The sequence below is a fragment of the Lynx rufus genome, unplaced genomic scaffold, assembly GCF_022079265.1.
Source record: "Lynx rufus isolate CCGP_SWC_20201006 ecotype Redwood Valley unplaced genomic scaffold, mLynRuf1.p SCAF_10, whole genome shotgun sequence".
NCBI lineage: Eukaryota > Metazoa > Chordata > Mammalia > Carnivora > Felidae > Lynx > Lynx rufus.
In genome coordinates, this window is record NW_025814824.1 from 88,587,642 (window position 1) to 88,603,256 (window position 15,615).

The 15,615-nt window shown below is 60.7% G+C and overlaps 1 protein-coding gene across 1 annotated transcript in view; it reads left to right on the top strand.

Annotated features, from left to right (window-relative positions):
- The window catches only part of HMCN2 (hemicentin 2), a 147,303-nt gene that overhangs the window by 112,646 nt on the left and 19,042 nt on the right, over positions 1-15,615 (top strand). The window contains exons 68-85 of the mRNA XM_047097159.1: positions 505-602; positions 1,104-1,370; positions 1,834-2,015; positions 2,479-2,560; positions 2,654-2,790; positions 3,302-3,443; positions 3,536-3,680; positions 4,688-4,815; positions 5,373-5,529; positions 7,106-7,227; positions 8,003-8,167; positions 9,764-9,871; positions 10,119-10,253; positions 10,598-10,732; positions 11,209-11,399; positions 12,250-12,463; positions 13,506-13,640; positions 14,582-14,772. Coding sequence (XP_046953115.1) covers positions 505-602; positions 1,104-1,370; positions 1,834-2,015; positions 2,479-2,560; positions 2,654-2,790; positions 3,302-3,443; positions 3,536-3,680; positions 4,688-4,815; positions 5,373-5,529; positions 7,106-7,227; positions 8,003-8,167; positions 9,764-9,871; positions 10,119-10,253; positions 10,598-10,732; positions 11,209-11,399; positions 12,250-12,463; positions 13,506-13,640; positions 14,582-14,772 — 2,734 coding nt within the window. The remainder of the gene's footprint in view (positions 1-504; positions 603-1,103; positions 1,371-1,833; positions 2,016-2,478; positions 2,561-2,653; positions 2,791-3,301; positions 3,444-3,535; positions 3,681-4,687; positions 4,816-5,372; positions 5,530-7,105; positions 7,228-8,002; positions 8,168-9,763; positions 9,872-10,118; positions 10,254-10,597; positions 10,733-11,208; positions 11,400-12,249; positions 12,464-13,505; positions 13,641-14,581; positions 14,773-15,615) is intronic.

The window sequence follows — 15,615 nt, forward strand, 5'->3', positions numbered from 1 at the left end:
GGTAGCCGTGGAGGCTGGTATTTTAGGGTGGTGAGCGATAGGCACTCAGATAAGGCGACATTTGAGCAGAGGTGGGTGGAGTTAAGAGAGGGAGCTGAGCGGATTCTGTAGGGAGGAGCTTCCCTAACCGGAAGAGGGTTAGAGCAGCAAGTTCAAAGGCCCTGAGGTGGGGCCCGTGTATTCAAGGAACGGGGGGGGGGGGGGGAGGCTTGTGGAGGGGGGGGACCAGCAGGCAGGTGTCTCCTTGGGTGAGACATTGCAGCCGGTGGAAGTGGAAAAGCAGGAAATCTGGCCTCGGGGTGAAGTGAGTCAGAGAAGGCAGCAGGGGCCAGGGAGTCTGGGGCTTTATTCTGGGGGCACCCGGGAACCGGGGAAGGGGTTCAGGTGAGTTTCAGAGCTGCCTGTCTGGCAGGCAAGCCACTGGGAGACAGGAAAAGAGAAGGACTGTTTTCATGAGCCACCTCCCCTCCCTCTTTCCCCCTCCACCCCTCTCGAGGGGTTCAGGATTTCCCAGGTGCAGTTGGCAGATGCTGGCGTCTTTACCTGTGTGGCTGCAAGCCCAGCTGGTGTGACCGACAGGAATTTCACCTTGCAGGTGCACGGTAAGGACCGGGGTGGGGGGAGGGGGTGGTAGAATAAATGTGTCCCTTGGCCTTGGGCGTGAGACTCAGGCCCAGTGGGCAAACACAGAGACTCAGTCTTTGATTCACTCGGTTGCTCATTCATTCACGCCACAAGCAGCCGTTAGACCCCGCGGTGTGCCAGGGCCTTGCTGGGCACCGGGGTGCGACAGTGAGCAGCAGAGGCCCCTGCCACCGGGGGGTCAGTGCAGGAAACAGCTCTGTAAAGAGGCAGTCGGAATTCCAGGCAACTAGTGACAGCAGGGGAAGGAGAGGAAGCTACCGGAGCCCAGAAGAGGCCTCCTCGACTGGCCTGGGGAGTTCAGGGAAGGCTTCCCGGAGGAGGCGAGGTCTACGCTGAAGACTGGAGACGAGAGGGAATAGTCCAGGAGAAGGGCGTTCTGACTGATACAAGAACAGCATGCGCAAAGGTCCAGGGGCGAGGGCCATGCGAGGACTCGTGCCCGCTCTTGCCCTCCACAGTGCCCCCTGTCTTGGAGCCGGTAGAGTTCCAGAATGACGTGGCGGTCGTCCGTGGCTCCTCGGTGGTCCTCCCCTGTGAAGCCCGGGGAAGCCCTCTGCCCCTAGTGTCGTGGATGAAGGATGGGGAGCCCTTGTTGCCCCAGAGCCTTGAACAGGGGCCCAGCCTGCAGCTGGAGACAGCGGGAGCTGGAGACTCGGGCACCTACTCCTGTGTGGCCGTGAGCGAGGCGGGGGAAGCCAGGAGGCATTTCCAGCTGACAGTGATGGGTGGGTCATCTGCCCCCCCACCCCCCCCCCGCCCCGCGCCAGCGTCTCTGGGCCCCGGGGGCGTCGGAGAAGGTGGTGAGGGAGGTGACGTCCCCTGGTGCATCTCCCCAGGGGCGGCCGCCTGGGTGCAGGGTTTGGGGGGAAGGGCGGGCTCATACCGGATGCCTCGCTGACCTTGACGCGGGGGTTGGATGGCCCTCGTTCTCCTGGGGCTCTGCTCCTCAGCTCTGTCCCCCAATCTTGTAGAGCGGAGACAAAGGGCCTGCCGTGTGCTTGCTGGCTTTAAAGCACAAATAATTGTCCCAGGCAGATGGGCCCGTGGTTTCTGGTGTTCTGCCCCGCCCCTCCGCCTTTGGTGGCCCCTTCTGCGGTCAGCGTCCGGATGGTGGGGGCTTGGAGATGCACCCCAGCTCCCAGCGCTGAGTGCAGCCGCCATGCTGACCCCGGGTGGGGTGTTTTGCAGATCCCCCCCACATAGAGGACTCGGGCCAGCCCGCAGAGCTGCTGCTGACTCCCGGCACCCCCTTGGAGCTCCGCTGCGATGCCCAGGGCACCCCGCCGCCCAACATCACCTGGCATAAGGACGGGCGGTCCCTGAGCGGGCCTGCAGACAGCAGTAGGGTGCTCCGGGTAGAGGACGTACAGGTGCAGCTTCCCCACTGCTGTGGGCTGGGGCTGGCGGAGGGGAAGGGAGGGGACGGCAGGGGACGAGAGGAGGAGGGAAGGACCCCACAGCACTTGGCAGTTAGGCTGAGCTCTTCCTTTGAGTGGGGGTCACCCACCTGGGCCAACGCCCTCGAGAGCTCCCAGCCAGGCCAGGGCCAAGGCTGATGCAGAAACCGGGTCACTCCCCAGCCCGGCCAGAGGAGGGCTGGTGCAGTCAAGGGGCACTTCCTGGAGGAGGCAGGCTTTACCCTGGCCGCAAAGCAAGGGTGAGATGGAGATAGAGAAGGAACGTCCCAGGGAGGGGGCTGGTGGGAAAGGAGGCGTGGCAGACTCAGCCGGCCTGAGTCTGAATCGTGGGGCCCGAGTTGTGTAGGAAGGAGACCAGATCAGGAGGTGGGCAGGCTGGGGCCAGAGGCAGCTGCTAACCCTGGTCCATCCATAGGTGGGCGATGCTGGGCTGTACACGTGCCTGGCCCAGAGCCCCGCCGGCCAGGCGGAGAAGAGCTTCCGGGTCAGGGTTCAAGGTAGGGCGTGCCAGGGTGGCGGCCGGAGAGGCAGGCGGGATGGGACCCGCAGGGGCGAGTCCATCTCTCATGCCCTCTCTGCTGCCCACCCAGGCCCCCCGCACGTTATAGGGCCCCGAGGCCCCCGCTCTGTGGTCGGCCTGGCTCCCGGGCAGCTGGTTCTGGAGTGCTCGGTGGAGGCGGAGCCAGCACCCGAGATTGAATGGCACCGAGATGGCATCCTGCTGCAGGTGGGTGACAGGCAGGGGCCACCACCTTCTGTGGCCCCCCGGCCCCTGACCAGGCCGGATCCCAGGTGCTGAGGGACTGCCCTGTGCCGGCACCTTGTGTTCCCGCCCTCCTGGTGCTCTCTGCTCCTATTATTGTCGTCTCCCCCACATTACGGACAGGGACACGGAGGCAGGGCTGGGATTTACAGCCAGGCCTTCTGATGCATATCTGTGTGCTTCCCGTTATACCTTCAGGCCACACGTAGTGGCTGTGTGACCCGGGGCTAGTTACTGGAGTTCTCTGTGCTCTCGCCTGAAATGGGGACCGAAGCTTGCGAGTCTTCTGCGAGCATGAGTCCCTTCTGGGACATCCCCAGTAGGCAGAGCCCGAGGGCAGGAGGCTCATTCCCTACCTGCCCACCCCCCCACCCTGCCACCCCCCGCCCCCACGAACATGTTTCCTCCCTGCCTGGTGCCTGGCCCAGCCTGGCCCGGTGCTAAGGAGGGTCTCTCCACCCTGGGGACCCTGTAGGCGGATGCCCACACCCAGTTCCCAGAACAGGGAAGGTTCCTCCAGCTGCGGGCCCTGAGCACGGCCGACGGGGGCAACTACAGCTGCACGGCCCGCAACGCCGCGGGCAGCACCAGCGTGGCCTTCCGCGTGGAGATCCACAGTGAGTGGGCCTCACCCCGCCGCGCGCTGGCCCTCCCGAGGGCCACAGGCTCCCAGCACCCACTCGCTCTGTGCCCCGCCCCCCCCCCCCAGTGGTGCCCACCATCCAGCCAGGACCGCCCGCAGTGAACGCCTCCGTGAACCAGACGGCCGTGCTGCCCTGCCGGGTGGACGGCGCTCCCCCACCCCTCGTGAGCTGGCGGAAGGACGGGGCCCCCCTGGATCCTGAGAGCCCCAGGTGGGAGCTGGGAGGGGAGGGTCTGGGGGGGGGGTTATAAACAGCAACCGCCTGGGCACTTGGAGCAGAAAGGTGGCTGTATTGCCAGCACACGGGTCTCCTCCGAACCCAAGGGGACAGGCATGTCCGGGGCATCGAGGGTGTCAAAAATCCCAGGTGGCTGGCTGGCTGCCTGCCTGTCTGGTTTCGACTCTTGGTTGCTAATGTCTGTTTCTGTGTGTGTTGCATGCCCCGCCCCCGCCCCCCGCCCGTCCCCGCCCGTCCCCGCCTGTCCCCGCCCGTCCCCGCCTCTCTCTCAGACCAATTTTCTACACCTTCTTTCTCTGTGAACATGGCAGAGACAGCCCCCAACCCCCGCCCCGGGCTCCCCCTGCCGCCGAGTTACAGTTTCTCAGTTCATGCAACCTGCAGAGCCTGGAAAACTACCCGAGGACCCCCATTTCCAGGGCAGAGCATGCCATTGGTCCAGCCTGAGTGACGTGTCCATCCCTTGTCCAACTGACTGTGGCTGGGGGCGGGGCTACCCAGTGCAGACAAGGCCTGGGGGCGGGGCTACCCATCACAGACAATGCCTGGGGGCGGGGCTACCCAGTGCAGACAGGGCCTGGGGGCGGGGCTACCCATTACAGACAAGGCCTGGGGGCGGGGCTACCCAGTGCAGACAAGGCCTGGGGGCGGGGCAGTTCTCAGATCCCGGGGACAGGCGCGGAAAGGGTGCTTGCTGAATGCTGCTGACTCCCAGAGAGGAGCTAGACCCAGGTGCGAGCATAGGAGCCCCCCCACCCCCTGCCCGCCCCGATGCTGGGTTGGGATGTGGGGAGCTGCCCATGGCTGTGACCTCCTCTGACCTTGGCCTCGTGGATGCAGGACTCCAGAGTTAGCACCTTCTTACTGGGAAAGCCAGGAGCAGAGGGGAGGGTCTTGCTGGAGACACTACCGGGGTCCAACCCCTCAAAGGGCCTCCCTAGTCTGCTGGTCTCCATGGCAACCCCCTTCCTCCCCTCCAGGTTGCAGCTTCTTCCTGAAGGTTCCCTGAGGATCCAGCCAGTCCTTGCCCAGGACGCCGGCCACTACCTCTGCTTTGCATCCAACTCTGCAGGCTCAGATCGGCAAGGCCGTGACCTCCAGGTCTTTGGTAGGTGGACGAGGGGAGGAATGTTCCTGGCCTTCATCATCCACCGCCAGTCTGGGCCGGGTCCTGCTTAGTTTCTGGGTTTATCCTTGCTGTCAGGAGCCAAGAGCAATGATCTCTACATGTTTTTGACCATGAAGCCTACTGGCAAAACTTTTGAACACGCACACGCCAAAGATGTGTATTGATTTCATGAATACTGTACGGATATTTGCTCCCATACCATCGTATCAAGCGAGTGATAAAACACGCACAGATAAAAGACATTTGAAAGGATAAGATTCAGAGTCACTGCACCAGACGCGCTAATCTGCTTTTCCCGCTCCAATGGATCACCTTGGTGGCGGCCGCTCTTCTGGGCACTGGCCTCGGGCAGGGCTGAGTAGGACCCCGAAATCTGCATTCAGGGAGAGGTGGCTAGGGAGCCGCCAGCCTTGGAGAGCAAAGGTTCCATCACCCCAGATTTGGGGTGCCTGTTGGAAGATTCCTGCGGAGTGTCTCCTGCCTCTCCCCTGCCCGCATCCTAGACCCTTGTCTCCTGATGACTACTCTCTCCCCAGAGCCTCCTGCCATCGCCCCCAGCCCCTCCAACGTGACCTTGACTGCCCACACCCCTGCCTCACTGCCCTGTGAGGCCAGCGGCTCCCCCAAGCCCCGGGTGGTCTGGTGGAAGGACGGACAGAAGCTGGATTTCCACCTGCAGCAGGGAACCTACCGGTACTGAGCTGGGCCTCTGGGTAGCCTCACGAGGTGCTCTGGGTGGGGGGACAGTGTGCCCATCCCACGGTGGGGAGCAGGGTCAGACACGAGGCAGGGGTGGGGTGGCTTATTCAGTTAAGCCTCCAACTTCAGCTCAGGTCATGATCTCACAGTCTGTGAGTTCAAGCCCTGCATCGGGCTCTGTGCTGACAGCTCCGAGCCTGGAGCCTGCTTCCGATTCTCTGTCTCCCTTTCTCTCTGCCCACGTTTGACTCACTCTGTCTCTGTCTCTCAAAATAAGTAAACATTAAGAAAAAAAGAGAGAGAGGAAGGAAGGAAGGGAAGGAAGGAGGGAAGGAAGGAAGGAAGGAAGGAAGGAAGGAAGGAAGGAAGGAAGAAAAGGGAAGAAAAGAAAAGAAAAGAAAAAAGAGAAGAAAAGAAAGAAATGAGACAGGGATGTGTTTAGGGTCTCAACAAAGCCAGCACCAGGATCTATATCCTGACCTCAGGGGTCTAGGAGCGTCTTTATACTGAGAACTGAGATGCCTGATAGGGGGTAGGGGCATTTGGGACATAGAGCCAAACAGAAAGGAATGGCTTTGAGAACCGTCCCAACCACTGTGGTCTAACAACGATCGATATCCATACGTGGAGGACTGAGTTTGGCTGAGCCTGGATCCTCGTCTCCCAGTTTCGCATGTGCAGCTGACCATGGAATGATCCCTGGGCACATTAAAGGAGTCAGTTCACTAATTCGCCAAATATTTCTTGTGTCGGGTGCCAGGCCATCACGGAGCTTCTGTCTAAATAAAGCAGGGGCGCCTGGGTGGCTCAGTCAGTGAAGTGGCCGACTTCAGCTCAGGTCGTGATCTCACAGTTCGTGGGTTCAAGCCCCACGCCGGGCTCTGTGCTGACAGTTCAGAGCCTGGAGCCTGCTTCGGATTCTGGGTCTCCCTCTCTCTCTCTCCCCATCCCCGGCTCGTACTCTGTCTCTGGCTCTCTCAAAAATAAATAAACGTTTAAAAAGAAAAATTTAGGGGCGCCTGGGTGGCGCAGTCGGTTAAGCGTCCGACTTCAGCCAGGTCACGATCTCGCGGTCTGTGAGTTCGAGCCCCGCATCGGGCTCTGGGCTGATGGCTCGGAGCCTGGAGCCTGTTTCCGATTCTGTGTCTCCCTCTCTCTCTGCCCCTCCCCTGTTCATGCTCTGTCTCTCTCTGTCCCAAAAATAAATAAAAAGAAAAATTTAAAGCACGTGCTCAACAGACCCGAGCTGTTCCGATCAAGGACTTGGATACCGTCGCTATTATGGAAGGTGTCCGATCTGGTGATTACAGAAAGCGTGCAGGGACATAGAGAACCACGGGGGTAACAATTAAACTTGCCCACGAGCTCAGCTGCCAGACCTGTAAGCGTAGAAACTTCTAGAAGAAACTTCTACATTTGGGGCTGGGGGCCAGACACCAGAGGGGAAATTAGTCAGGAGACCCCCCCCCCCCACCCACCCCAGTCCCCTGCATCCAGATTGCTGCACAGGCTGAATTCGGGTCAGCCAGGCCGGCTGGTTAGCGGTCATCTGTCTGTCTGTCCGTCCCAGGCTCCTGCCCTCCAACGCCCTGCTCCTGGCAGCTCCCAGCCTCCAGGACTCAGCCCAGTTTGAGTGCGTGGTGAGCAGTGAGGTGGGTGAGGCCCGCAAGAATTACCAGGTGACCGTTCACGGTGAGTTGGAGCAGAGGGAGGAGGAAGAAAACAGGACAGGGACAGTGTGCACGTCTCCTGATCCCACGTACCCATGCTGATGCAACCCTGGCCCCAGCACTGTTCGTGGCACTCAGGAGCTCTCGGGAGAGGCCTCTCCCCAATCCAGAATGTTCTGAACCCAGATCTGACCTTGCCATCGCCCTGGTTAAAATTCCTCCCTCCACGGCTGCCCACGGCTCTCAGGATAGAATGCAGGGTGTCACCTGGGCCCACAGGGTCCCGTGCATGCTGGCCCGGCCACCCGAAGTTCAGCTCACCCAATGCCCGCCTCGCTCTGGGATCGTCATGCTGCTTAGCTTTTGGTTCCTCACCTCAGGGCCTTTGTATATGCTGTTCCCTCTGCACACGCTGTTCCCTCTGCCCTTCACCCAGCCAACCCTGCTCTTCCTTCGGGTCTCAGGTTAAATGCCACTTCCCCTGGAGGCCTTATGTGGTGTCCCCAACTCTGAGCTCCCACGAAGCTCCCTTCTCTTGTAAAACCCTCTGGAGATGCCTAGCTGGCACCCCTACAGAAAGCAGTTCGTAACTGTCCCCCAAAGCCCAGCAAAAAAATACCTCCCAAGCGGGTGAATGTGACCTCTCTCTGTTGCCCCCCCTCCCCCCGGCCCTTTGTCACTGATGTCACCTGTGTCTTAGTCTCTGTTGATAGTTGTCATTCAATTCACCTGGCCCCATGACTACGTGTTCCCCCAGTGGACCTCAGCGGGGCCTCAAGCCTTGTCTTACATCGTAGTGCCCCCTACCATTGCTGACGACCAGACAGACTTCACCGTGACCAAGATGGCACCCGTGGTCCTCACGTGCCACAGCACGGGTGTCCCGGCCCCGGTCGTGTCCTGGAGCAAGGCAGGCGCCCAGCTGGGGATGCGGGGGAGTGGCTATCGTGTCACATCTTCCGGTAAGTAGGGGTGAGCCGTGAGGGTAGAGACGGGGCGTCAGGCCGAGGGTGTGAACGCAGTGGAGAGTCCCGGCCTGATTCTGCCACTCCCTGCTGTGTGACCTGGGGGAACCCCTCACCCTCTCTGGGCCTTAGTATCCCCACTCACGCACTAGTGCGTTGATATTTGTCAGTGGTTCTCTGATGATAGTTGACAGATCAGTGCCGCTCCGTGGCAAAGTGAGGAAAATAATAGCTACGTGAGAGTTTCCATAAAGCAGGTTTGAGCTCACTGGAAGGATTTTCCTTTATTCTGAAATTACACTTTTCGGGGCGCCTGGGTGGCTCAGTCGGTTAAGCGTCCGACTTCAACTCAGGTCACGATCTCACGGTCCGTGAGTTCGAGCTCCACATCGGGCTCTGTGCTGACAGCTTGGAGCCCGGAGCCTGCTTCGGATTCTGTGTCTCCCTCTCTCTCTGCCCCTTCCCTGCTCATGCTGTGTCTCTCTCTGTCTCTCAAAAATAAATTAAAATGTTTTAAAAGTTTTTTTTAATTATGCTTTTCTTTTTTTTAATTTTTTTTAATATTTATTTTTGAGAGAGAGAGAGAGAGAGGGAGAGAGAGAGCGTGAGTGGGGGAGGGGCAGAGAGAGAGGGAGACCCAGAATCGGAAGCGGGCTCCGGGCTCCGAGCTGTCAGCACAGAGCCCGACGTGGGGCTCGATCCCGTGAACCTTGAGATCACCGTCTGAGCTGAAATCAGGTGCCAGGCGCTCAACCAACCGAGCCACCCAGGCTCCCTGCAATTATGCTTTTCCTGCTATTTTAGTGTTGGAAGTTCCTTTCTTCTGTGAGATCAGGGTGATAATAGATGGGTGATTTGGAAACGTCTTTGCTCGTCAAAGTTAAAAGTTGGCAACTTTACGGGGGTTCTCCAAATGGCATTTATGTGTTAGTTGGTTAGCTGGTGCACTCGTGAGGTCTGAGCACCGCTGGCCAGACCTGCGGTTTTCAAACTCTCCTGAAGAAGCAGAACCCTTTCTTCTGACCAGCAGTTACGGGGAAGCCCGTCATGTACAAGAAGCTGAGGTTCTGGTTCTATCTGGGGCTGGGGTGGTCCAGGAAGGTTCAGACGGTGTTCGTCGAGCAGCCAAGACTAAGGAAGAAAAGGTAAAGAGAGGACAAATAAAGCAGTCATCTGGGGAGGCTGCCCGGAGGAGGCAAGTTTTTGAGCAGAACATGCACGGGTAGCAGGGTGAGGGTCTAAGGAACTACCGGTGGGCCAGGGACTCTAGGCAGGGCAGCGGCAGATCCTGGAACATCCCAGCCTGCAGCTTCGAGAGACCATCCTGTCTGATTCCTCACTGTGCACGTGGGGAAACTGAGGCCCCTAGAGCGGAAGGGACTTGCCCACCGCTATGCTGCAGGCAGGGAGCGTAGGCAGGCCCGGAACCCAGGTTTTCCGGTGCTGCTTACAAACGGGCAGGGAGGCAGGTCGAGTGGCCAGCAATAGAGAGACACCTGGGTGGGGGGGATGTAAGAGCCCTGCCAGCCGTCACTAGGGACGTCCGTCCTGAGTCCCCTCGCCCCTCTCCACGGGCCCCGTTGCCACCCACAGGTGCCCTGGAGATCGGGCAGGCCCTCCCCGTCCACGCTGGCCGCTACACCTGCACGGCCCGCAACTCTGCGGGCGTGGCCCACAAGCACGTGGTCCTCGCTGTGCAAGGTAAGGGTCCCCCAGCAGGTGGAGAGCTAGAGGCAGGCGGGCGGGGGGTGCTGGGGGCCCGGGTGCCAGGCGCCCCGACCTGCCTCTCTGCTCTGCCTCCCTGATGGGATTCTGTGGGAGAAAAACCTCAGCCCGCCTCTGTCCTCCAGTGCCAAGACTTCGGGAGTCCCCTGGTCCTTTTAGAGGCTTCTCTCTCTGAAGGCATCCCCAGGGACCTCTGTGCCCCCCCCCCCCCGTTCCCTTGCAGCCTCCCCCGTGGTGAAGCCTCTGCCCAGCGTGGTCCGGGCACTGGTGGCCGAGGAGGTACTGCTTTCCTGTGTGGCTTCGGGCATCCCCCAGCCGAGCATCACCTGGCAGAAGGAGGGGCTCAGCATTCCCGCAGGTGAGTCTCCCCAGCACCAGGAAGGGAAGAATCATCCGGGCCCGGGATCCTCCCGCCTGCTCCCAGAAAGCCCTGGCCCGGCTCTCCCTCCTGCCCACCTGTCTCTGGTCACCAACCAGAGCTTGAGACTCTGCTGGAGCACTCGGTGGCTGACTTGGGAGGCTGGGGAGCGGGGCGAGCCGGCTGGACTCCGGGTCTCCGTCCGCCCCCATCACCCTGTGACCACAACGAGTCACTTGCTACCTGGTCAAACAGAACAGTCCACACGGCCCTCCTGCTCTCCTCGGTGGTCCTGCTGGCTCAGCCACCAACCCCCGATTCCGCCCCCCCCCCCCCAAATCCAGGAGCGAGTACGCAGATCCTACCCGGTGGACAGCTTCGGATTATCCACGCCAGCCCGGAGGATTCTGGGAACTATTTTTGCATTGCCCAGAACAGCGCAGGCAGTGCTATCGGGAAAACACGGCTGGTGGTGCAAGGTGGGCCCAGGGAAGGGGGCTGAGGTGGACCCCGGCGAGCTGGGGGCACTGGCGTCCCGGGCAGGACACGTCCCTGCATCCTCCCCCGTGCCAGCCTGGCTTGTGCTCGAGAAGGAAGTGAGGGAAAAAAAACGCCTTCTCCCGTTTTGCGCCCAAGGTCTGCCTTTAGACAGGGTCCCTCTGCCTCCTCTGACCTTTGCTGAGCCAGCGGTCTGGGCCTCCCTCACTCGTTTCGGCGCTCCGGCAACCACAGCCATTTCTGTCCCTTTAGTCGTCGTGTGCGCGTGCGTGTGTGTGCACTGGGATCACCCCGTCACAGCTTCACCAAACTCAGCAGTCCCCAAATGGTCCAGACCATGGGCCGTGGCCTGTGACAGGGTCGGTGGAGGAAGGGGCGAGGGGCACTCCAACTGCCAAGGGCGCTGGAGTGGGGGCAGCCCGCCCTCACCCCCAAGCGGACCTCTCTCCCCCCACAGTCCCGCCCGTGATCAAGACCGGCCTCCCTGACCTGTCCACCACCGAAGGTTCCCACGTCCTCTTGCCCTGCTGGGCCAGCGGCAGTCCTCAGCCCACCATCACCTGGGAAAAAGATGGCCAGCCTGTGTCCGGGGCCGAGGGGAAGTTCACCATCCAGCCTTCTGGGGAGCTGCTGGTGAAGAACTCGGAGGTGTGGCTCCCTCCCTGTGTAGCACCGACGGGTCTAATGGTAACGGCAGGAGCGGAAAATGCCGGCCGAGCACCCCGTTTGTCATGCCCCACGCTGAGCGCTATGCAGCTTTTAATCCCAGGAATCTGGGGAAATAGGTACCATAATCCCCAAGTACAGATGAGGAAACTGAGGCTCAGAGCGTATCCAGTTTTTCCGAGGCACGCCGTTGCCGAGAGGCAGAACCAAGATTCGAACCTGGACCTCAGTGGCTAATGCCTGAGGGAGAGGAGGAGCCCTGGAGGGGGTGGGGTGGGGGACGGGACACAGAGATGACTTTGTGTCCCCAGACTGGTTGTTCTCAACCACACATTGTTGTTGACCTGAGCCAGGGGCGTGGGTGGGAGCCCCGACCACCTTCTCCGACAGCACTCGGGTTCCACAGTTACAAATGGGCGCCTCTCCAGCCGGGGGGGGGGGTGAGGGAGGTGGTTGCTCAGGGCACACACCTGCTGCAGGGCAGGGTCACAAGGTCCTCGGACAGTGGTGAGTGAGCTAGCTGTGCCGGAGAGCACCGTGGAACTTCTCAGAGCTTGGCTGAGCCCTCTGTACAAAGGGCACCAGACACAGGACCTCAGGGATGATGGGAGCATGGATGAGCTGGTGCGGGTGACCTTCGCGGAGTCTCATGAAGGCTGTAAGGGGGGCCATGGGGCGGTGGTGAAAGGGAGCCATTTACTGGAGCTGTGTGACCTTGAGCAAAGCACTTCACCTCTCTGGGCTGCACGCTCCGAGGGGACCTCGGGGAGAATGGGTCCCTAGGAGCTGGGGGTGGGGGCAGTTCTCAGGCCGACCCCTCCTCTGCCCGCAGGGCCAGGATGCTGGAACCTACACGTGTGTGGCCGAGAACACGGTGGGCCGCGCCCACCACCGTGTTCATCTCACCATCCTGGCACTGCCCGTCTTCACCACCCTGCCCGGGGACCGCAGCCTACGCGTCGGGGACAGGCTGTGGCTTCGCTGTGCGGCCCGGGGCAGCCCGACCCCCCGCATCGGCTGGACTGTCAACGACCGACCTGTCACGGGTCTGGGCCTATTGGGAGCGGGTGGTGGGGGTCTCCTGGGAGGAGGGCCGACAGGTGGGGAGACCCCGCCTAGTAGAGAGGAAGAGGGTGTCCGTCAGCCTGGTGGGTGCTGGGTCTCCGGACTTGGCCCTCTGCGGGGGGGCACCGAGCAAACACAGGTGTGGCCATATGTGACCAGTCACATGTCAGACCTGACAAGAAGCCACCTGCAGAAAAGACTCAGCCCCAGAGACCTCAGGGCCCGGGAGGGAGCGTGTGTCACACTCCAGCACTGCTGGGCCCCTCGGCAGACCCCTTTCCTGGTCCCCAGGTGATGTTGAGGGAGGCACGGGGCCCGCACAGGGCACAGGGTCTGGAGTGGGTGTTCGATGAATGTCTGCCGAACTGGCGAATGGCTGAGTCCCCTCCACCGCAAAATGATATTTTCAGGGGCGCCTGGCTGGCTCAGTCGGAGGAGCGTGTGACTCTTGATCTCAGGGATGTGAGTTCAAGCCCCTGGTTGGGCGTGGAGCCTACTTTTAAAAAATAAAAACAAAACTTTTTAAGATGGCGTTTTCAGACGCTCCTAAACCGGAGTCCGGGCGCAGAAGCTCGCCTCCGTGCACCTGTAAAGAAGGCTTCGCCCTGACCCCACCAGCTCCTGGGGTGGGCGTTTGGGGGAGTGATTCAGCCTCTCTGAGCCCAGCTGCCTCGTCTCAAAATGGAGATAAGAGGGGTGCTGAGGGCCAACTGGTTTAATGCAGGAAGTGCAGATTAATAGGCCCCCAAAGACCTACCCTCAGCCCCTCAGCAAGCTCGCGGTGTGGACCTGAAAGTTGCGGAAGGCTGGTCCTTCAGCCGCATCCTCTAACATGGCCTGGGCCTGCCGTGGATGGGCCTGACGTGGTCAGGCTTCCACCCTCGGGAAGAGACACCTGTTTTCTGTGTCTTTGTCAAACACCTGCTGGGTGCCCGGCCCGGGTTATCCGGGTTAAGCATTCGGGGCAGGAGGTCCCTGGCACCCTGGGCTCAGAACCCTCTGGGGCATCTCTTTTTCCACCAGAGGGGGTGTCCGAACAGGACGGGGGCAGCACGCTGCAGCGGGTGGCAGTCACCAGAGAGGACAGCGGGACCTACGTCTGCTGGGCCGAGAACAGAGTGGGCCGCGTGCAGGCCGTCAGCTTCGTCCACGTGAAGGGTAGGGCGTGAGCCGTGTGGATTTCTGGAGACCTCCACTAGACCCAATCTGTTACTTTTTCTAAGAAATCGATCTCCTGGCCTCTGAACTAGTAACCCTCCGCCCTGACTGTGGCTTGGGGTGCCCTGGGGGACTTTATAAAATGCTGAGGCCCAGGTGCCAGCCCTGACTCTCAAAACCAGCCTCCCTGGGGTGAGGCCCCAGCATCAGTATTGTTCTCAGCTCCCCAGATGACTGGGCCGCGGGTAGAATGAGATCTGACCCGCTGGCCTACACCGCCATCACCTGCACGGTGCGAGTGTAGAAGGAGGGCACGGGGACCAAGGTGTCCTGGCAGAAAAACGCCTGAAGCTGGCCAGCCTACCAGTCGTCCCCCTGGGCCCTGCTTGGTCAAGAGCAGCATGCTAACCCTCCGAGATGCCGTGACCTAGTTTGCTTGATTTCAGGATGGGAGGGGTAGAGCGTGACGGAAGGGAACGAGCCACCCAAGGCACCGGGACACGGCCGCGGCTGGTTTCGATCTCAGGAAACCAGCAAGCATGGGAAACTGACACGGGGCATCCGAGAGTGGTTTAGGATTCGCTTGCACGAAGTGAGGATCAGGGACGTCTTAGTGTTGCTGTGTCCCAGTGGCTAGGTAGTCCTTGTTTTCCAAAGTCCCCGGCAGGTACCCTGCAGCTGGGATAATCCATCCAGGCGGGCAAGCATATGACACTCCTCACACTGCCTGCCATTCCTGGGCCCGTCTCGGGCATCACCAATCGATCACGGCACTGTTCCCGCTCGGTTTCAAATCGGCGTTCCTGGCAGTCTGTTTCGTTTGACCCGTGCCACGGAAGTCGTCTGCCATCGCTGATGGGGATCCCCTCTGGGGATGGCTTATGGGAGGCTGAGCCTTGAGGGAACCTTTCTGACCTCTTGTCTGATGTCACCTCGAGCAGAAGCTCCTGTCCTGCAAGGGGAGGCCTTCTCCTACCTGGTGGAGCCCGTAGGGAGTAGCGTCCGGCTGGACTGTGTGGTCCGTGGAGCCCCTGCCCCCGACATCCGCTGGATCAAAGATGGCCTTCCGCTCCGGGGCAGCCGTCTCCGGCACCGGCTGCAGAACGGCTCGCTGACCATCCACAGGACAGAGGCAAGGCAGGACCTGGTGCCTCGGGGCGGGGCCACCCAGGACAACCGCAGCCTTTTGCGATGGCTTGGGAGGGTTCTTTGTGTTGGCCGCCGTCCTCTACAGTCTGCAAAGCACTGTCCTGCCCACCCCCCAGATTCTCCACCCCAACAAACTAGAGTGCCCTCCAGCCAGTGACTTTTCTCTGTGCCTCAGTCACCCCAGCCATTCAGCGGGGCTACTGGTTGTTTCTACCTTATAGGTTTACAGTAAGAAATCAGCGAGATGACCCACACCGGTATTCAAGAGTGACTGGCCCCCGGGTCATGCCAATAGATATTATTAACCGCCCCATGGGGCGGAGGAGACCAGTAAGAGTGCCCCATTTTACAGAAAAAGACACTGAGGCTCAGAGAGGCCCACAGCAGTTAAGTTCCCAAGGCAGGACCCCATCCCAGCTCTCCTGACCCCTGCTCCGTGCTGTTTACAAAGCCTTGGGTCTCGGGCCAGACCCGTTCACCTCCCCTCCTGTGTCCCGGGTCCCGGTGATCATGCAGAAATCCACAGTCCCGTCCTGTCAGGCTCTTCTTAGGGGCCCTCGATCTTGCCCGCTAAGGTGACCCGAGTGTCTACCACGGGCCAGGCACCGGCAGGTACTTTGGCTTCGACGAGCATGATTTCCTGTAATGCTTCCGCCGCTCTTAGCGGTTACGATCCGCATTTGGCGACGGGGAGATGATTCGCTCCAAAGACACGGCGTACTGGTCACGAGTCGGGTGTGGTCAGCAGCGGAGCCAGGGTTCGGCCCCATCCCGATCTGACCCCCAAATCTCCACTCTTACCTGCATGCTGGGCTGTCCCGGCAGT